The following is a 21,579-nucleotide window of genomic DNA, read 5'->3' as shown; positions in this document are numbered from 1 at the left end:
TGGTTAAATAGTGTGAAGCCTCTATATTGTTGCAGTATAATATTCCTTGGACACATATTCCAAACTGTTTAACTGCTAATAGCTACTAGTTTACTAGAACAGTGTTATTACTGAAGCATTTGTATTATTCTGCTCCCTGCTGGGTCTCTGGACAAAAGCTTTTACATTTTATAATGTTTTTCAATTCCTGCACTTCTGTGCTTTTAACCCTTCACTTAAAGGACGGGTTCACAATCTTTCAAGTGTGTCTTAAACCAACAGTCAGGAGCCCAAATGAACATTGAAACATGTTTTTCTTGCTGTAATCATTCTTCCTGTTCATACTGACCATTAGAAGATCCCTTCATGATGCACTTACAATGGAAGTGATGGAGGAAAAAATCCACAGTCCTCCTTCTGTGCAAAAATTAATAATATGAAGCTTCAGCATCCAAATGAGTCAAATCAAGTAGATATCTTTCAACATTACAGTCTTTTTAGTGCCAAAGTTCCTCTTTTTGTTACTAAACTTCCACCTGCAGCTCAACAGGGAAACACTGTCTGAGGAAACACAAAGAGGGAATTTGATGCTAAAAAGACTGTAAATGTGTCAGATATCCACTTGATATGACTAACTCAGACTGCTGAAGACTCATATAAGCTTCACAGAGACTTTTAAATGACTGTGTGTACACACTGTGGATTTTGGCCTCCATCACTTCCACTGAAAGCACATTTGAAGGATCTTTTAATATCCAGTATGAACAGGAGGAATGATTACAGCGAGGAAAACCTCTTTCACTGATCATATGGACACCTGACTCTCCTGCCTGTGTTGTACTTGAGCTTTGACCATAAATGAAGCAGGCTGCTGTTTATTGTGTGTGGATTACTAATGAGGATGATGACATCCTCATTAGTAGATTTAAACAAAACACATAGCTAGGCCTGCGTTTCCACTGTGCAGGTTTGTGGCCCCTCAATGAAAACTCCTAATAAAAACTGGCCCAACTGAGCCTCATCGACTAATTGACCCCTGTACTAGTCTTTGGTCTGAGGGAGTTATATAATATGTTTAATAACATGTTTAAGTTATTTCAAACATGGTCCAACATAACAACATAAAGACTAAACAACACAATCATGAAATCCAAAAAAAAAAAAATAACACATCGCCATAATTTAAGAAATTAATAAATAATAACTCCCACATCAAAGGACAACACAAGGACAATTTGATAGCTGAAGTAACAATGTCATTGCTGATGTCATTATTACGGGGCCCCTAAAGTCATAAAAGGTGATAATTTACTATAAATTTGTATGCGTCAACCTGCCAACTTGTAATGCAGGCTGCATGTTTTGCTAGACTTGCACATAAAGGAAGAAAGAAAGGGCATACAGACGAAAATCCATTCATTAACAGTTTGTCAACATTTATAACTGCAGAGTTAAATTATTTTCATTAATGACCTAATAAGTATGACAGCAGACCTGATGATGACTTAGAACATGTGAAACACTAACCCTTTATGAATAGCTTATACTCATTTATAACTGCAGACCTGATGACTTAATAGAGAGTGTGAAACATTAAACCCTTTATTAATGATTGCTAATCATTTATGATGATGATTTATGACGGTCTACTTGCTTGTTCAGGTACAAAACGCAAAGCCTGTGCAGTGTGAATGCAGTCTCAGCATTTTACAGCCTGTTCAAAAAACTTTTTTATAACAGTTTGTGGTAATATGAAAGTGGTATTATTACAGATGTTTTACTTTATCCCACTGAAACATTCAATGTGCTATTTTACCTTTGTTGTCTTCTAGCTGCTGATGCTGTAAATAGTGAATAATTACCTGATAGTCACTGATTAGTCATCAGGCCTGCAGTTATAAATTATGACAAGTCAATAATTAAGGGTTAAGTGGTTCACACACATGAATTTATGGCAAATTATCTTGTCTTTAATGGCTCCGTACGTTATAAGTCTGTGACCCTGTTCAATAAGTAAATCCTAACCTGACTCCAATAAGCCCCTCTATCTTTTTACAGGGGATTAGAAAGAGGAGGAGGAGGAAGAGGAGGAGTAGGAGGAGGAAGAGGAGGAGCTGCACATGGAGGAAGAGGAGGCGTCCTGTCTATCTGTGTCCAGAGGAGAGGAGCGGCCGCCATGTTAACCAAGAAGCCCGGAGCCTCGGTCCTCCCGACGGGTGAGCACAGCCTCTGTAGCCGGCCAAAGGGCGCCTGAGCCCGGCCAGTCAAGCGGAGACACACCGCTGACTGTCCGCTTCCGCTAACCTCCCTTTAATCCGGCGTAAATGAGAGTATAATGAGTCAGAAACGGAGGAAAACACTGAGGGAAGGGCTGCAGGGCTCTGCTAGCTATCTGGCAGGATAGAAACAGACCCTGACTCGCCCTTTAGTGCTCATTAAATTAACTGTAATCTCATAAAAATGGAGACAGAAGGGAAGCTGCGACGTTATCTTAACGGTAGAAACTAAACCGGTAAAAAGGAATAAACGTGAAAGCAGCTTCAGACGTCTTCTTTCTCTTGTCTGTCAGGTTTATTTTTAGCTAGCTAACCAGCAGATGAGATGTGACAGCAGCAGTAAAGAAACAGGTTTCCCCTGCTCTTGTTTACTGCCTGATTATTTCTGATTTTGACTGTTTGTAAAGCCTTTTAAAGCATCTCTGTTACTGTGTTTGGCGTCTTTAACGTATTTCTCGGTGTATCCGGTGTGTGTGTGTGTGGCGTTAGCTAGATATGGTATTCGGTGGTGTTTTGTGTGTTTTTTTCGGTTGCTGGGTAATTTTCGGCCTTCAACTCGGCAGACAGAAATAAAGCTTCGGTTCAGTTCAGTCAGAGGTCAGTTGGTTCCACTTTGGTATTTTAACGTCTGTATAATGTCTTTTTTTCTTGCTGTCAGCACTAAAATAGACAACAATGAGACATTTTTCTCATTTAACTAGCTTAAGAAACACAAAATGGGCTCTTCAAACTGAAACTTGAATGTTAAAGTGGTTGCTGTAGATTTGTGTTAACCTGAAACTGTTGAGAGTGATTGTGTTATAGCTTTATAAACGGCTAATGTCACTGTAAATACCATTAGAGGACATTATTTTATTCTCTGGAAGTTTAATAGGCTAATTCCTGTTCATAGAATTCTATAATGATATCTATAAATTCAAATGTAAATATTAATGTAAAAGTAAAGTTTCTTTAGTTACAGAGAGTTGCCATGTAATTAAACTGTAAAGTTGTGAATTGGGAGGAGACATTTTGGGCACCTTTTGGTTACTGAAGTAAAAATCGCATTCATTTTTCCTGTTTTGTGGAATGTTATGTGATTCTTAAGGAGAGCAGGATGGGCAATGGAGAAAGAAATGACTAATTTGTGCTCGGAGGAGATATTTCTGGCACATTTGGTTACGGAAGTAAAAATGGCACTCATTTTTCCCCATAGACAATGTTAGGTGATTCTTATGGAGCCCGGGTGGGGCTATGGAGAAAAACAAACAAGTTTGTGCTCTCGGTTTAGTAATTCATGCTTGGAGGAAGTATTTCAGGCACCTTCGGTTGCGGAAGAAAAAAATCGTGATTCTTACCGTAGACCAGAGGGGGGAATGCAGAAAAAAATAACTACTTTGCGCTCTCGATCTATCTATTTTGCATCTTCCCCTCTTTTAAAGGGAACCGAACGCATTCAGTCAGCCAGAAGTTTGAAGAACAAAGAAGACATTTCCCCTGTAACGTCACTTACTAATCCAAGCTAGATCCAAGGCAGCGGGAAGCGCTCCACAACCATGGATGTATTAATAGAATATAAAATATACTGTAAACATATTTATGTCAACAACCCTGAAGCTGAGTTTTTATGAACTGGAAAACGTCCGCAGGAGCATGAAAGTGTTTTCGGCAAAAAGGTCCATTATCCCGTACGGTATGTTTATAAATGTATTCTACGGGATATTATAAGGGATCTCAAGGATAACACAGTGTTGTGCTTAAAGTATATCTACATACTGTAGTCCAAGATAAAAATAAATGTACTTAAATCCAAGCGGCCCATAGTGAGGGTGTACGCCGGACGTGAGACTTACTTGCGGGGGAATTCAGTTAAACTGAGAGCACAAATTAGTTATTGTTTTTCTCCGTGGCCTCTATCTGGGCTCCGTAGGGTTAGCTGTGTGAGATAGCACCGCAGTTCTAGTCGCTATGTTCAGTTTAAGGTCAGTTTTGTTTTATAAGCCTGTTTTTATTTTCAGTTATCTTAGCAGGGGTGGTCTTTGTTTCAGGCGAGGTGGCTCACCGACATCATAAAACACTTTGGGAGATCCTGTTTATTCTTAAAACAGTGAATATGAGCAGGGCTACAGCTAACGATTACTTCCATTAGCAATTCATCTGCCAATTATCTTCTTGATTTAATCATTTTAGCCTATAAAATGATGCCTTCAAATGTCTTGTTTTGTCTGATACTCAGTTTAAAAAACAGAGAAAAATGGCGCATCTGGCTAGAACCAGCAAATGTTTGGCATTTTTGCTCAAAAAATGGATGAAACAATTAGATTAATTTGCTGGCCATTGATTAATCGACTAGTTGTTGCAGCTGTAAATATGAGTTGACAGATGTTTTAACTTTCATATTGGTTGGGCTGAAGTAGCTGTAATAACATACATAATCTGGTGGATCATTTAATTACAACAAGGTGTGATCACAGAAAGTATTCAAGACTAAATATTACAGATTCATTGAATATTGTTGTAAACATTCTTAGCTGTTCAGTCTAGTGTATCACATTTCCTCCGGCTGAAAATGATAGGTTTTACTCTACATCGTTAAGTAGCCACATGGTCACTACAAGCCCCCCTGCAAGACCTTTGAATATCACTTTAAACACAGGCTGCTAATACAGGCCTTCAATTAGCAGTACGGCTACTTCCATTCTACAGTTAGCCGGCTTCAGTATCAGCGTTAGTGGAGTCTGGATGCTGATTATCTTAATGTAAACAGGTAGCTTTGTGGTTACAAGCCCAGTGTTTGCACGGCAGCGTCAGTGTGTAGACATAAATATAGTCACGTTAATGTAAACACAGGCAATTAGCCGATTATGTCAACATTAATGCTCGTCATCGGCTCGTCATTTTTATAGTAGTTTTTAGGGGCTGATGATATCCTGTTTGTCATATTGAGGTTTGTTTTGTAATAGCAGTGTGCAGGGATCCTGTACAAATCACTGTCTGCAATCTCTATCTTTAATCCCTCTTATTTTACTGTATGCATTCATCATATTGGCGGTTTTATAACCAGTTCATCACTGATTTGTCTTTATAGAGCAGTGTTTTTTTTTCCCTGCAGGCTGTGTGGTGACAGTTTGTACTGCTACAGGCTGCTTTTTCAGTCGTGCTCCGTTTTGGATCCCAGTTTCATACTATAAAGCAGAAAGCGTACGTTATATGTGTGCGTGTAATAACCTATATATAGTCAATGAAACTGTGACTTTGGAACAATACAGCCGATTTCTAAACTTTCACACATAAATAATGTTTTTCCACTGATGATTTATAAGTGGATGTTTTTTTTTGTCTCCAGAAGCATTTGACCGCCATCCAACAATTTTTGACTTTTGTCCAGCTGTGAGCGGCCTCTCTATATCTGTGTCCACTACAACATTCGCCACAAATTACAGTGATTTTTTTTTTTTTTTTTCAGTGTGCTTCAAAGGAACTAGTTTAAATGATGTTTTGGTTGTCTTTGTAGTCCTGACGCAGTAAAACGTGGATGGTGCACTTTTTATGGACGGTTTCTTCAAAGGCATTCATGATGCTGTGCTCGGGTCAAACTCAAACCCTGCTTACTGTTTTTTTTGTTTTATCTAACATTACTAGGATTTGTTTTGTGTGTTTTACAATAAATAATGATTTTATAAGTTGTCGATTTGCTGCCTTTTGTGCAGCACTTTGTAACATGGTTGTTGGATTTCCTGTTTGGGGAAAATTATAAAAAAATTATCGGATGCAACTTCTGCAAATCTGCCATCGAAAAGGGCATTTCAGACACTGTTTGACGATTTGACCGGCACTTTGTTTGAACCATACTGAGGCCTTTAAAATGAACTGATATTGACCTTCTAATCATACTCAGTGTAGTTGTTTTTACAGCGTGAACTCACTACAGTGCAAAAATGTTGCTAGAATTAGTAGAGTATGCAACTGGGATCCAAATAAAGTCACCTACAGTGACCCATGAGGGACAAAAGTAAAAATGTCAGCAGGTAGAAAAGTTAAAAAAAAAAAAAGGGAGACTTTTGTCTTTGCATCTGTAATTTCCAGGTTTTTTTTGTTTTTTGTTTCCTCAGCACCTCTGTTAGTTTGTGACCCTGCTGGGCGTCCCAGCGCTGCATGTGTGCGGTCACGTTGCTGCAGATTTTCCCACTCGTCCTGTCGAGCAGCATGCCGAGCGTGCTCGCCGGCGCTCTGGCATTTTCAGCGCGGTGTCGAGTTCACATTCAGCACGCTGCTGTTCCACTCTGTTAGTATGCATCCATCAGGCTCGCAGCATGGAATACTGTATGTTCTCTCAGATATAGATCCCTGGTACATTATCAGTATGTACTGTAGAGTTAAAGCACATTATGGTTACACACTGTAGAGCTGCTGAAGGGCTGAGAGGCCGGCAGGAAACTCCATAGATGATGTAAATTAGAGCCTAATGAGGCCATATTAACAATACAATCATGTGATATTGGCTGGTAATAAGAGCTGCAATGATTAGTCGATGGACAGAAAGAAGTATTTTGATAATCGAATAATTGTTTTGAGTCACTTTTTCAAGAAAAAATACCCAAATTCTTTGATTCCAGCTTCTTAAATGTGACTATTTTTTGGTTTCTTTAGTCTCCATGACAGTAAACTGAATATCTTCGAGTTGTCAACTGTTGGTTGGAACAAAACAACATTTAAGGACGTCACCTTGGGCTTTGGGAAACTGCCATTTTTCACCTTTCACTGACATTTTATGGACCAAACAACTAATCAGTTTATGGAGAAACAATGTTAACAATAACAACAAATAAACAAATGAATCGATGATGAAAGTAATGGTTAATTGCAGCCCTACTGGTAATTATTTTTCTTATAAAAAAAGGTTCCTTCAAATCTGCCAATTAAAAGTAAAACATTCAGTGCTGCTATTGACTACACTACATATCTACTCTTGCATATCTTCCAACACATACACTGACCAATGATCAATATGTTTGTAATAAGCCGATATTTTATGATAATATCAGCCATGATTTATTGGTCGAGCTCTAGTTTAACTGGAGGTTTTGTTTTGTTGGGTATATTTGGTGTGCTACACTATAATATACTGAAATAAGTAAAAATGATCAATCGTTTCAGCTCTAATCTGCAGGAGAAGAAGAAGAAGTGCCTGTGAATTGATAAAATTGCAACAGACAGCATCAGAATGTATTGTGATATAGATTATTGGTTTGAGCCTCTACTCGTTAGCAGGATTGCAGTGAAGATGCATCAGAGGTTGCATTGTGTTTTGTGCTGTGTCGGCAGCTGATTACAGTAACGATGCACGTCAGGCGCGGTATTGTTTGCGAGTACTGTAGCGGTAGTTTTTTTTGTCACGTACTAGTTTTACAGCGTGTTGGCAGCGTGGATCTGTACAGTTGTTAAATGTGGTTTGTGTCTCCGAGTCGTCCTCATTAGCAGGATTACAGCGAGTGTTCAGATTAGAGGCGGAGAGCAGCAGCAGAGACCATCTGTCCTCTTGAACCTGCACATCGCTGCACGAACACAGGAAGCCGCCGAGAGCTGGACAGCAGCAACAAAGTCTCCGTCTGCATGCGCTGGTTTTATATCGGTTTATTCCTCCGGTGGATGACCGGCCAGTCGCAGACGTCGTCGCATCTCGTTCACATATTTCCAGCAGCCGCAATATCAGAAAAAAATGTGTCAGTGATCTCCAAAACATTTAGTTTAGCTCATATCCAACTGCAGTAACTGTAAAGTAACGGCAGATGTAGACATGCTGATGTGCATCAACTATAAGCAAAGAAAGTATGTTTCTGATGCTGTTAGGAAGCAGCCAGAAATACCAGAAGAAGAATATTTTGTGCACTTTAGCAGTTTAACGAAGTAGCTAACAATTATTCACAACATTATTGTTATTACACAGATTTACATAGATTTTGTCAATTAATCAATTAATTGCTCGGTCTATTAAATGTCATCACAGTTTCCTGAAACCAAGATCTTTAGGTTGCTTATTATGTCTGACCAACAGTCTAAAAGCCAAAGATATTCAGTTCACTACTATGTATGACAAAGAAAAGACAATTAAGAAGGTACGACTTAGCAATTAAGCCGTTATCAAAATAATTTTCTAATGGACTAGTTGTGTCAGCTCTACCTACATGCACGGACTATGATCAAGACAAAGGTTTTTATTGTCTTTACGAGCTCTCATGCTGCTCCCTCACCCACATACAGCAGATCAGTCGTCGACGGTTGAACCGATCAGATAAGGACAACAACAGCGTGTTCTGTGCGATCGTATGTGTGTTGAAATCACTGGAGCTGCGTTCCTGCTGTCAGTCGAGAAAGAAAAAAACAAAACATCTCATTCAGTTTCACGTTGACAGACCCCGGAGAAGCTACTTTCACACTGATAGTAAAGATGACGTATGCGTCTTTAGAAAGAGACGGATGCATGACCTTTATTTATTTCACTGAGAGGAAGCCTCTCTCTCTCTCTCTCTCTTCGCAGGAACGCCCTGATTATCATTCATGCAGTTACACACATTCACTCCTGGAAGCTGCCCAGTATAACCACCACAGTCCACTGGAGCAGTTGGGGGGGGGGGGGGGTTAAGGGCCTTGCTCAAGGGCACTTCAGTGGTGGTAATGAGGGAGGGCGCTTATTTTCCAGTCCAGGGATTGAACTGGTGACAGGTCACAAGCTTGCTTCTCTAACCTTTAGGTCATCACTGCAAGACTGCAACTAACCAGTCTGACAGTTATTTTCTTGATTAATTGATTAGTTGATCAGTTTCCCACAGCTAGAGCTGCAACGATTAGCCAATTAACCAATTAGTTGTCAACTAACAACTATTTTAATAATCGATTAATCGTTTGTAGTCTTTTTTTTAAAAGAACGAAGTGCAAATTCTCTGATTCCAGCTTCTCACATATGACTGAATGAGTGAATATTTTTCTGGTTTCTTTAGTGCTCTATGACAGGAAACAAAATATCTTCAGGCTCTGGACTGTTGTGGACCAAAACGAAACATTTGAAGTTGCATCCTGGACTTCATCCACATGTTTCAACATCATTAATCAATAATGAAAATAATCGTTAGTAAGAGCTCTACCCACAACTCAAGCTGCAACCTCGGTTGTCTTTTCTTTGTCCCGACTGACAGTCGACAACCCAAATTTATTCAATTTACTGTCATAAAAGACTTTAACCAGAAAATATTCACATTTGAGAAGCTGGAATCAGAGAATTTGTTTCTTTTTTTCTTAAAAAAAATGAACCCAAAGCGATTAATTGATTATCAAATACTTAATGTTGAGTTAACAGATTAATTTTCTGTCGACTATGTTGCAGTTCTAGTCTGCTGCTTCTTAGCTTCTTGGATTTTCACTCTCAGCTCTCTGATCCACCAATGACCCATAATGTGGTGAAGTATTTGTCCTAAAAACGAGATGAGCTCAGAATAAAATAAGGCAGCATCAGTTGACTCGAAGTGTCGTGACAAGTTTGGTTTTCTGGATGTTGCCCCGTTTCATTCTGCTGTTTTTACTGGGAAATACAGGAAACCACAGAAACAGCAAAGCCAGTCAACACTTTTTAACTCTCAGTATTAAGATAGTGGTCTCCTGTGACCTCTGACCTTTGACCTGTCTTGTGTTGCTGCTGTTGTTATGTTGCCATTAAAGGAGGTGAAGCTGCAGAGAGAGAGAGACACAAGAGGTGAGCGAGGTAGAGAGAGGTAGGTGGTGTATTGGGGATTATCAGACTATATTAAAACCTTCATCCTCCTTATACCGAGTCCAACCTGCAGGACCTGCGCAGCCTGCAGACGGACTCCAGGTCACCGCAGCCCCGGTCAGCCCGGTCCAAGGCTGTTTAAGACTGTTCAGGTCAGATGTTCCTCCAGACATCAGGTCACGGTTCATACAGTGACCAACTTAACAACCGCTCAGTATGTTTCCATCCGTCTACTCAAACAGAGACTGAGCCAACTAGAGCTGCAATGATTAGTCGGTTATTTTGATAACTGAATAATAGTTTTAATCCATTTTTATGCAAAAATGCCAAACATTGGCTGGTTTCAGCTTTTCAAATGTGACGATTTAATGATTTACAACTTAGACATGAAGACGTCTGCTCAGTTCCACATAGTTACTGTACACTTTGTAGGGCTGCAGCTAGATTACTTTCTAGATTAATAGATTAGTTGATTGGTTTATATCGTTGAAAACTTATGGCTCTAATGTTGTAGCACCACTGCTAACAAGGAAACAGGAAATTATACAAAATATATTTCAAAGTTGTTGTTTTTTTTGTTTGTTTTTTCCTAAATTTGCTCCTGACGTGTACGACCGACTCAGACTGAACCTTCAGTTGGGAATCACTTTGTTTTTGTCGACTTCAACAACGGAGCTGAGAGTGGGCCTGCTCTGAGTCACACTGTCCTCAGTTTCCCTCACAATTATGTATTTATAGGTAATTTTGAGACAAGACTGTTAAAGTTTACAGCCTGTAATGTTGTTATCCTGCATTACTCTGTGTCGAGCTAAAAAAAGGCAATGATTCGACTCACAAAATGCGAGTTGACTGATAATTCATCATAAAAAGGCCGCTCCTATCCTTGTGTGTTTATATGTCTCTCTCTCTGTCTGTTCATTTCTAAACATACTGAATCTAAAACTGATCGGCTTTCTAGCTTCCTGTCAGTGTAAACATCTCCTCCACCAGTGTGGAAGGACCCACCTTTATGTTATTGGAGAGATTCACAGACATGTTCCGAATACGTGACTTACATAAGAAGCTGTTTTGGCGGCGGTCGTGTCATGTGATATTCGGTATGTTAAAGAGAGGCATCGATACATCTTGTACTTTGAAAGGTCTATACTCTGCTCGCGGTATAACATCACTACTAAGTGTAGAGTTCAAACCTGGCAACCTCACTGCGAGGACAGGACTTCAGAGATGCTGCGTTCAGTCACAACAAGTAGCTCCGACGCTAACTGCTGCTAAAACTACGACATCCTCTATTTACCTTTCTGTTTCTGCATCGGTTCAACTGATATTGATCTTCTTGTTTGAATAAGAATTCAACAAAATCTCTTTTGTTTTTTGTCTCTCAGGCAAAGTGGGCGAGCCGGTCTACTCTCCTGGTCACAGCGGCTCTCAGACAACGTCACCCATCGCCCTGCCGCCGCTTCGCAACATCAACCACAACCCCCTGACGGTACAAACACACACTCACACGTATTATTAGACTTTACTGTCATTTATTTACCACATGCTGAGATCATCAATTCATCATGTTTCATCACAGACTGTGTGTCACATGTGTTGTGCGTAACTCGTAGCAACGAACCTATCAGTGACTCTGCAGCTCCTCTCGGCTTTACGGAGCTTTATAGTGAGTTTCAGCTCATTGTTTATCTGTCCGGCTGCAACTTTACTGTTTTGGTTCACTCTCAGCGCTCTCATAGCGTCGTTTTGGGCCGCGGCAGGCAGCTGTTTTCAGAGAAAAAGCTGTAAAAAGCCACAGACACAGTTAGCTGTAGACTAGCTGGTGAACATAGTGGAACATTTAGCAGCTAAAGAGCCAGATATTTCCCTCAGGAGTTGGTAGAGAGTAAAAACAGAGCTAAAAGAGAGTGAATATTGGACTTACATTCACCAGACGGACAGAAACACGACTCCACATGAATGATAATGTTGCTCCGTAACTGCTGGATGTGGAAATAAGCAACTGTTTGCTGACAAGTTCAACATATCAACTGTAAAGCTGATGATGTGTTAGTGTTGTGTTCAGTTGCTCAGTTATATTATTCTTGTTATTTTCCTGCTTTGACTGACAAGTGTCCACAGTATGAAAAACTGTCAAGTATCCAAAGTTCATTGTCAAGTAGTTCCTGATCTAATATGGATAACTTTTGTAACTTTAGACTTCAGGCAGAGTTCTTTATTTAACACTGATGCTTTGAGTAGTTTCTCAAATTTTGTTAAATGGAAAAAAAATGTGTTTATATTCTCCAAAGTAAAACGACAAACTCAGATACTGAATTGGCACTGATGTCTGACCGGCTCGTTCAATCACTGCATCACATCTACAGCACGAGAAGAAAACTGCTTCTCGTTAACACACAGTATTTTAAACATTCAAATGAAAGTCTTGATATTTCATAATTACTCTTAACTTGCATTTTAAACTTACATGTCTGCTAAAATACAATGTAGTGAGTCTCTTCTTTGCCATTTTCACATGATTAGTTCACTGAGAGACTGAGCTTAAAGAAAATGAGAATAAAGAAAACATTTACTTGATAAACTCAAACTCAATTAAATATTGTATCAATATCAAAACTGAATTGTTTTATGTGTAAACATAGATATGTGTTTGTGTCTTTTATGCTTGCGTGTTTATTTTGTGGGCTCTCAGTTGGAAAATCGAGCATCAGCTGACAAACATCAGTAAACTAAATCAGTCCCTGACTTACATGTGCTTCCTTTGTGCAGCTGAGAGTTTTATTTACACTAATAGGAAAATTGTGTTTGCTTGATTCCTCTGATCACTCACTGTGCTTGCTGTTGATGCTAACCATTTAATTTAATTCATTCAACCATTTCTGGAGGCAACAGACTCTACGTTTCAAACTGTTGGTGTATCAGTTTGACTAATCGTCATGTGTTTGGATATAAAATGTCAACCTGACACTGTATCAGAACCACGCTGACTGAAGTAAACCATAGTTTGAGCAGCGAGCTGCTGTTAGCGTGTTAGCTGGCTGTTAGCTCTGTGAAGCAATGAGCCTGAGCAGCAGTTCTCTGGAACGGTCAGCTGTAGCCACGTGGCTAATAATAGCCCGCTGCTCCGGGATGCTTTAAACAGCTGATTGGTTTATAGGCTGGTGTGAAGGACACACACACATACATACACACACACACACACAGGACTAATGGTATAAAGGAACCGACACCATCCTCGGAGTGGTATCGTTGCTTTTTATTATATCACTTCTACTGTTAGCATTAGCAAGGTTTGCAATAGCATATTATAGTAGATGCTTTTGTGTCTTGTAATATTAACTTCCAGAGAAAAACGTTAGATGCATATTTATCGAGTGAGGCTATGGTTTATTGTCTAGGCCAGATGAGATTTTATGATATCCAATAACCAATTTAAGGAGGAAACCCCAGAATATCTGTAATATAAACATGAGTAGCTGCAGCAGTGGTGTTGTAAACTATTAATAATGATAGTTGTACTCATAGTCATAGTTCAGGCTGCAACTACACAGTCCAGTGTGGGGGCGAGGGGGTGTAACTATTAGAGCTGGGACAATTAGTCTGTTAATTGATAAGGTGATAGACAGAAAAATGATATGCGTGTTTTGATAAATAATTGATGTTAATAAACATGTGATATGAAGATTAAATGTGAAGATTTGCTGAATATCTTTGGATTTTGAAAAACAAACAAGACATCTGTGCTGGGAATGGTGGTGGGTTTTTTCATGATTTTCTGATATTTAAAAGACCAAACTGACCAAACAGTTAATCTCCAAAATAATTGACAGTATAATGATTTTTGCACATAGCAAGACAAAAACACAGAGTTGATTTATTTGTGTGTGTACTTGTATGTGTGTCTTTGTGAGGACCAATTGGACATTTAGATCTTGGGATTGAGGACATTTTTTTGAAAGAATTCGGGACAGACCTTCAAAAGGACTGATTGACGGTTCCAACGTGGTTTTAGGGTTTAGAGATGGATTTGGGTTCAGTCTGAGGTTGGGGACTGCATTATGTCAGTGATGGTCCTCACAAGTATAGAAGTACAAATGTTTGTTTCTCAAGGTGTTGCCAGGTGAGGGAGGAGTCAACAGAGCCAAACATTTTGCTCTCAGATGTCACTGAAACTACTGACAACACATACTCATGCTAGCGTGTGTGTGGGTGGGTGTGTTATTGTTTCGATTTCATCTCTTGATTCACTTCCTTATTTTTACACCACAGTTCCCCTCACAAAATACCTACACAATGAGATTTTTGATAAATGATCATGAGTAATGTGGATATAATGACTAAGTGGGTAAAGGTGAATAATAGAACAGCTAAACAGTCTGGTGAGTTCAGACGGTTACATCACCTGACAGTAACGCAGCCTTTAAAACCAGGAAAAGACACTTCTACCATATCACCATATTACAATATCCAAAATCTAAGACGTTATCTAGTCTCAATCGTGATATCAATTCATTGGCCAGCACTAACTCACATTATTATCATTAGGTCTTTGAACTGAGCTGCGTGTGTGTGTGTGTGTGTGTGTGTGTGTGTGTGTGTGTGTACACACCGAAACCAAACGCACCTCTGTTATCTGAAAGGACCCAGGTGTGCTGGTCACCACAGCAACAGGGAGTGACTCACAGAGCGAGAGACAAAGAGACAGAATGAGAGAGAGAGAGTGTGTCTGTTTATTTGTCCATCAGTCACAGTCAGACAGTACAAACATTAATTTATGAGCATGAATTATCCACATTTTTACCCCTGATATCTTCCAGGATCCATATGGTGGAGAAAAGTCTCTCCTGTTGATGCATTCAAGGACGCTCTGACATCTGAGATTTGAGAATCAGCTGTTGAACTGCTTACTAAAAGATAAACATCTTTAGTTAGTCACTTAGTATGGTGAATTTATTAAATGGCTGCACTTCAGTCAGGCGAGCTTCGTCGTCTTTTGTCTCCTACTCACATGTCAGTTTATAGGTGTCCCTCGCCCCTTTTCTTTGTCTATAATAAGTCTGAAAATGGTGAAAATGGTCCATTATAATTTCTAAAATGTCAGCCGAAGCGTAAGAGATGAAAGCAACTGAAATGTCAGTCAGTGTGGTTCTAAACCTTTGTCTGAAACAGCTGGTCTGAACTCAACTATCACGTCATCAACACCACCCGTCATTGTTTTAAACTGGATATTGCATTTGTATCGCTACCACTTTGAGTGATAGAAGTTAGACATTTCAGCAACATTTTAATTTATCCATTAGTTTTAGATAACTATTTCAATTATTTATCAATTACCAAAAGTTATTACAACCTTTCATGCATTCATTTGAGATATTCCAACCATTTATCCATTAGTTTTAGCTAACAGACTTTTCTGCTTGCGTGCTAACTCGTTTTCATGCGCTCTCGTTTGCAACATGTGTTGGGCAGGTGTTACAGCCTAAAATCTAATCATATTTTCATGTTTTTCATAGTAGTAGAGCTACTCCACAATATTTCCACGTACCCCCTTTCAACTGCAAAAGTACCCCTGGTTAGCAATCAGCGGTTTAAGCCTTAAAAACAACTGAAATGTTGGTCGACTTCTAAGCACTGAAAGCATTTGAACTGTTAATTGAAGTTGAAGAGATGAAGTCGAACTTGACAAAACCACCCGGATGGTCCTTCGAGTGAAATCTAAATTCATATTATACTTAAAAGATATAACAAATAATAAATTACTGAAAAATATCCAAAATTGTACAAGTGCAGTAACTGTAGTGAATGTAATCTGTTGCTTCCAGATGATGCCCGGGGCTTTCTCTCATCTGACATCTTTGTGTGTTTTTCTTCAGGGAGGCTCTAAAGCCACCATGTCGGACGCTGTCCAGCTATCGTCGCAGTCGCAGGTCCACGTCACCCAGCTGTATGAGGAGAACACCAACAAGCGTCCGGTCCTGACCTCCCAGCCCAACGGCCTGGCACCACTCAGCTCCACCCGGCCAGGCCTGCCCCTGCCGGACCGCCAGACCTCGGCCTCAGATGGCCCCCATCACTGCCGCCAGGGCAGCGCTGCCTCTAACAAGTCCGCGGACAGCAAGCCAAAGCCTACCGCGCTGACGCCGGAGCAGTCCATGAAGCAGTTCATGGCCAAAATGTCATCGTTCGAACACCACGAGGTTTTCAGCTACCCTGAGGGTAAGTGGGTTTAATATTGATAATGACAAACCAATAATTTAGAGCTGAAAGAATTAATTCATTCATCGATAAATTGATCAACAGACAAAGATCTCAATGTTCCCTCATTCTAATGCCTTAATTTTGAGGATTTAATGCTTTACTCTTGTTTTCTATGGTAGTAAGTAGAATATTTTTGAGTTTTGGACTGTTGGTCAGACAAGACAAGACATTTGATGTTACCTCGGGGACATGATGGGACATTTATATTTTATAGACCAAATTGATTAATTAAGACAAAAACAAATTAAACAAAAAAGAAAATTATCATTAGTTGCAGCCCTAGAATTATCTGTAGTTGTTGGGGTACAATCCATAATCACCACACCCGTTAAAATGACCCAAGATAAAATAAAACAGATTGTTAGCCTCTATTGACGGTATTGTAAACAACGGATATTTGATTAATCTAATTCTTTCCCCTTTCTCCAGTGTATTTTGTTGGTCCAAATGCTAAGAAGAGGTCAGGAGTCATGGGCGGAGCCAACAACGGCGGCTATGACGATGATCAGGGATCCTACATCCACGTCCCACATGACCACATCGCCTACCGCTACGAAGTCCTGAAGGTCATCGGCAAGGGCAGCTTTGGACAGGTACGACTGTTTTAATAAACTACTAAACTACTACTGCTGCTAACTGCGACTAGGCAAAGCAAGTTTATTTATATAGCGAATTTCAACCCAGCAGCATCCTGGATGAGTTAAATGTGTCTGATCGCTGTCTTGTCCAGCCTGCTAGGAATGAAAGCATCTGCAAGTTTCTCTTTCTGTTGCTTTGACATCAAGTATCTGATCCTTGTGACATTCTTAAGATGGTAGAAGGCTGATCTTGTTATTGATTTTAATGTGACTACTGAAGTTTAGTTCTGAATCTAGGATAACACCTCGGTTTCTAGCTTGATTTTTAACTCTTCCAGGACCACCACCACTAATACTGCTTTTATGAAAACCTTTAAAACAAGTTATACTTTCAGTTTCACAATCTTTTTACATTTCCAACATCGCCTCATGATCTTAACATGGATGTCAGGTCACCTTCACAAAAAAAAAAGCATTTTTTACATGAGCCATCTGAAACTCCTGCAGGTTAAACCGGACAAACTAAACGCTGACTGACTGAAAAACAATGTAAAGAGACTTAAAGAAACTCACTTGCCTAGCAACAATAAGACTACTAACAACCCATAATGCAACACTCTCTGTAGGTACCCTCCATTAAAAAAAGAATCTCTCATCTTATGAACATGTAATTGTCACGCCCTCGAATATGAGATGACTCCATAAAATATGGACCAATACAGTAGCGTGATATATAACGTTTATCCATACAAACACTAAAAGTTCTCTGTCACACTCTTTTGTTTTTTGACTCCACATCACAAACTGTGAACCACCACTCGTTGTTTTCTCCTCTATCAGCTCATCGTAGTGAGTATCCTCTGTGTCTAATAGATGAAAGACTAATCAGAGTAGGGATGGGCATGATTAATCGATAATTGATCATTAAGAATTTTTTCGATCACGTGGACTTAAATCGATTTAACGTTCATATCAAAGTATGTTATGTATGTATGTGTCTTGAAGTTGCAATGAATTTCACTACGTGCTGCAACCAGCTGGGGGCGCAATTTAAATTCAAGAGGGAAAATGAATACTCAGTTGCCGGCGGGCTGCCGTAGAAATTAGACGAAAGTAAACATGGAGAGAGCAAGGTGAAGTTTGGTGTGGGACCATTTTGAGCTAAAAAAACAACGAAGCTCATTGTAAACATTGCAATGCCGTGTATACCCACAACACAACAATGACCTCAGTGATGTACCACTTGAACAACGTACACCTGACACTGGTTAATGAATCCTCGTCCTCCTCTCAACCTACCATCACCTCAGTGTTAGCACGGAGGAGCTAGTGTTTTGTTTTCTGTTTAACAGTTTAACTGCCTTGTATAAGAGGACTGGTGTTGGTCTATAATTTCTTCTTGGAATAAAGATTTCATTGAGGAAAAACATGCTTTCTTTAATATTTTCTGCCATAGGCATTTTTAATGCATATAAAAAAAAAAGATAAATCGATAATTGATCATTAATTGATCGATGATCGATTAAGGAAATTTCGTCAAATGCCCATCCCTAAATCAGAGCATTGTTTATTCCTCTCCCTGCAGGTGGTGAAGGCCTTCGACCACAAGTCTCAGAGCCACGTGGCTCTGAAGATGGTCCGCAACGAGAAGCGGTTCCACCGGCAGGCGGCGGAGGAGATCCGCATCCTGGAGCACCTGAGGAAACAGGACAAAGACTCGAGCATGAACGTCATCCACATGCTGGAGAACTTCACCTTCCGAAACCACATCTGCATGACCTTCGAGCTGCTCAGTATGAACCTGTACGAGCTCATCAAGAAGAACAAGTTCCAGGGCTTCAGCCTCCCGCTGGTCAGGAAGTTCGCCCACTCCATCCTGCAGTGTCTGGACTCGCTGCACAAGAACCGCATCATCCACTGCGACCTCAAGCCCGAGAACATTTTACTCAAGCAGCAGGGACGCAGCGGAATCAAGGTGAAACAACACCTCAGTCTGCAGAAACATCTTCTAAAAAAGCCACTAAAAGCTGCTAGAGGGGCGTTATTTCATGTATGAAACTTCTTGTTTTCTCTCTGTCTGTTTGTCTCCAGGTCATAGATTTTGGTTCTAGCTGTTACGAACATCAGAGAGTTTATACCTACATCCAGTCCAGGTTCTACAGAGCGCCAGAGGTCATTCTAGGTAAGAAAATGAAGGAACATGAAGGAAAACTGAAAGCAGCAGTTTGGTTTGGCATTAGTCACAGGTTTCAGCTCATTTCAGCCATAAAAATCAACTTGTAGAGACTTAATACTTGCAGCAGATGATAATTAATCACATTAAACATTTAGACAACTTTAGATTTTTTGTCAAAGTTAATTAGACAATACAGGTCTCCAATTCAACTATTAATCCATTAATCAATGAGTGGAATGACAGAAAATTAATCAACATCAGTTTTGGAATTTGTTTTGATATTTACTGTAAATTACGTATTTTCTTGTTTTCACATTTTTTTATAGTGAATCAAAATAATAATGGATAGATTAATTGATAAAGAAAATAATTAGATTTTTTTTTTCCTGGATGTTGACTGGTTGGCCTCTGCTCTGTCCTCCAGGCTCCAGGTATGGGATGCCTATCGACATGTGGTCTCTGGGTTGCATCCTGGCTGAGCTGCTGACCGGTTACCCGCTGTTGCCGGGTGAAGATGAAGCAGATCAGCTGGCCTGCATCATCGAGCTACTGGGCATGCCCAGTCAGAAGCTCCTTGACGCCTCCAAGCGAGCAAAGAACTTTGTGTCATCCAAAGGCTACCCGCGGTACTGCACTGTTACGACACTGCCCGACGGCACCACTGTGCTGAATGGCGGGCGCTCGCGTCGGGGGAAGGTACGCGGCCCGCCGGGCAGCAAGGACTGGAGTGCAGCACTGAAGGGCTGTGATGACCCACTGTTCCTGGACTTCCTCAAACAGTGTCTGGAGTGGGACCCGGCGCTCAGGATGACGCCCAGTCAGGCGCTGCGCCACCCGTGGCTGAGGAGGCGACTCCCCAAACCGCCGGCAGGAACCACCACGGGGGAGAAGACCTCCTCGTCCAAAAGGGGAACCACCGACGGCGCCATCACCTCCATCTCCAAACTCGCGACAACCTCCACAACCACAACATCCTCCTCCTCCAAAACCAGGACTAACTTGGCAGCAATCACCGACGCCAACGGAAACATCCAACCTAGGACGGTTCTGCCAAAGTTGGTCAGCTGAGAGTGAACGCACCCCGCTTGCTGTGGTGGGAAACGAGACAAGCAACCGTGGGCAACCAGCTGGACCTGAATAAAACTGGTTTGCCCAGTTTTGAAGAGCATTTGGTTTTTTTAAAGCTGGTTTTCACAGCGTTGGGGTGCGTTCAGGACAAATGCGGTCATGGAAACTTGGCATTGGGGTGGTAAAATGAGCAGAAGGGCCAGGCTGGGATGTGTTCATGTAAGTGAGCTGAAGGAAAACCGATGACGATAAATTGTGGTGCATTCAGACTCCTCAAATTCTCAGTCCTGTCTGAAAACGACAGCAGTTGGTTTATAATGTGAGCAGCGAGAAGTGACCACATTAACATTTAAACAGACTGTTGAGCTGCTCAGACAATCAAAACACACCACAACACTCTGTAGCTCCAAACACATCTTAATCAGAAATACATGGTGCTGATGGAGGGAACAAGGCTTTTTTTATGTTTTTAACACATAATTTATATAACTTAGCTAAAAGTCAATTAATTGATTAAATACCAAAAACTGTTTATGACTTAGTATTACAAGGTTATATCTGGGAGACAACAGTAGACCCTGCTAACTGACAAATAAGTCAGATATATCTTTATAATTCTAAGGTCATGATTTTCTGACTACAGCAAAGACTAGCTTGATAGTCTTTGTTATGTATCACTATGAAACAACTAATTTTTGTGTTATGTGTCAGTTTGGGGAATGTTGGTGGTCATTTGTCATTATTTTTTTACTTAAATGACCCCATATTCAAAAAAGAAATCAAATCCAGCTACCCTAACTGAACCAACTACCTGTTAGCTCTGTGCCTGAGCTTTGGCTAACTGTTAACTGGCTAATTAGCACTGGTTAGTTGTTAGACAGCTATCTGTTTGTGCGTAGCTGTCGTTTACCTTTTAACTGGCTAGCAGTTAGCCTAGCAAACTTTGAATCAGTCAGCTAGCTATAGCTGGCTCACTATTTGCCTTTTTTTTGGCAGTCTGGTGGCTAGCCTTAGCCTTTTTTTTAGCCATAGCCTGTTAGCTCTCCACTGCCCGGCCTTACAAAGCACAGACAGAATGATTTCATGTAACTTCTCAGATTTAGAGTTTTTAAGTGTTTTCAGAAGGTAAGCAGACAAAATAGAGGCAAAGAAAGAAATAAAAACAAGAAGAGTAGTATGTTTGGGTCGAGATAAATAGCACCATTTTGTTCCCTATTTAATTAAACAGATGTAATTATTAAGGACACAAAATGGCAGCTGAAGGAGCTGTGAAAAGAGAGGAAGGTGGACTGAAGGCAGTTTTATGGACAAGTTATAAATAACGTTCAAATCAAAGGGCTCTGATATAAAAAAAAAAAAAAAAAAAAAAGAAATGTGAATTTTAGAAAGTATTTTCTGTTTGAAAAGAGAAAAAACAATGTGGCTGCTGTATCACCTGAGACAGCAAACAGAAGATTAGAGCATTAAATAAAAGCAAAATCAGGTTATAGATATACCATATTT

At 40.2% G+C, this 21,579-nt stretch overlaps 2 protein-coding genes across 2 annotated transcripts in view; both read left to right on the top strand.

Moving 5' to 3' along the window:
* LOC122975305 (NACHT, LRR and PYD domains-containing protein 12-like) overlaps positions 1–21,579 on the top strand; it is a 224,994-nt gene that overhangs the window by 19,761 nt on the left and 183,654 nt on the right. The gene's annotated exons all lie outside the window — the stretch shown is intronic.
* On the top strand, positions 1,156–20,171 carry dyrk2 (dual-specificity tyrosine-(Y)-phosphorylation regulated kinase 2). Its single transcript, XM_044343685.1, has 7 exons — positions 1,156–2,195; positions 11,382–11,485; positions 15,870–16,212; positions 16,684–16,847; positions 18,418–18,807; positions 18,924–19,014; positions 19,433–20,171. The coding sequence occupies exons 1-7, from the start codon at positions 2,156–2,158 to the stop codon at positions 20,074–20,076; spliced, it is 1,776 nt and encodes a 591-aa protein (XP_044199620.1). The 5' UTR covers positions 1,156–2,155; the 3' UTR covers positions 20,077–20,171.

Source organism: Thunnus albacares, chromosome 23 (assembly GCF_914725855.1).
Source record: "Thunnus albacares chromosome 23, fThuAlb1.1, whole genome shotgun sequence".
NCBI lineage: Eukaryota > Metazoa > Chordata > Actinopteri > Scombriformes > Scombridae > Thunnus > Thunnus albacares.
Note: the sequence above shows the minus strand (reverse complement) of the source record. Positions and strands in the feature narration are given on the sequence as shown.

Coding starts and splice junctions, on each gene's coding strand:
- dyrk2 (XM_044343685.1), top strand. CDS start 2,156: ATGTTAACCAAGAAGCCCGGAGCCTCGGTCCTCCCGACGG. Junction 2,196..11,381: donor AGCCTCGGTCCTCCCGACGG/GTGAGCACAGCC, acceptor TTTGTCTCTCAG/GCAAAGTGGGCGAGCCGGTC. Junction 19,015..19,432: donor AGCGCCAGAGGTCATTCTAG/GTAAGAAAATGA, acceptor TCTGTCCTCCAG/GCTCCAGGTATGGGATGCCT.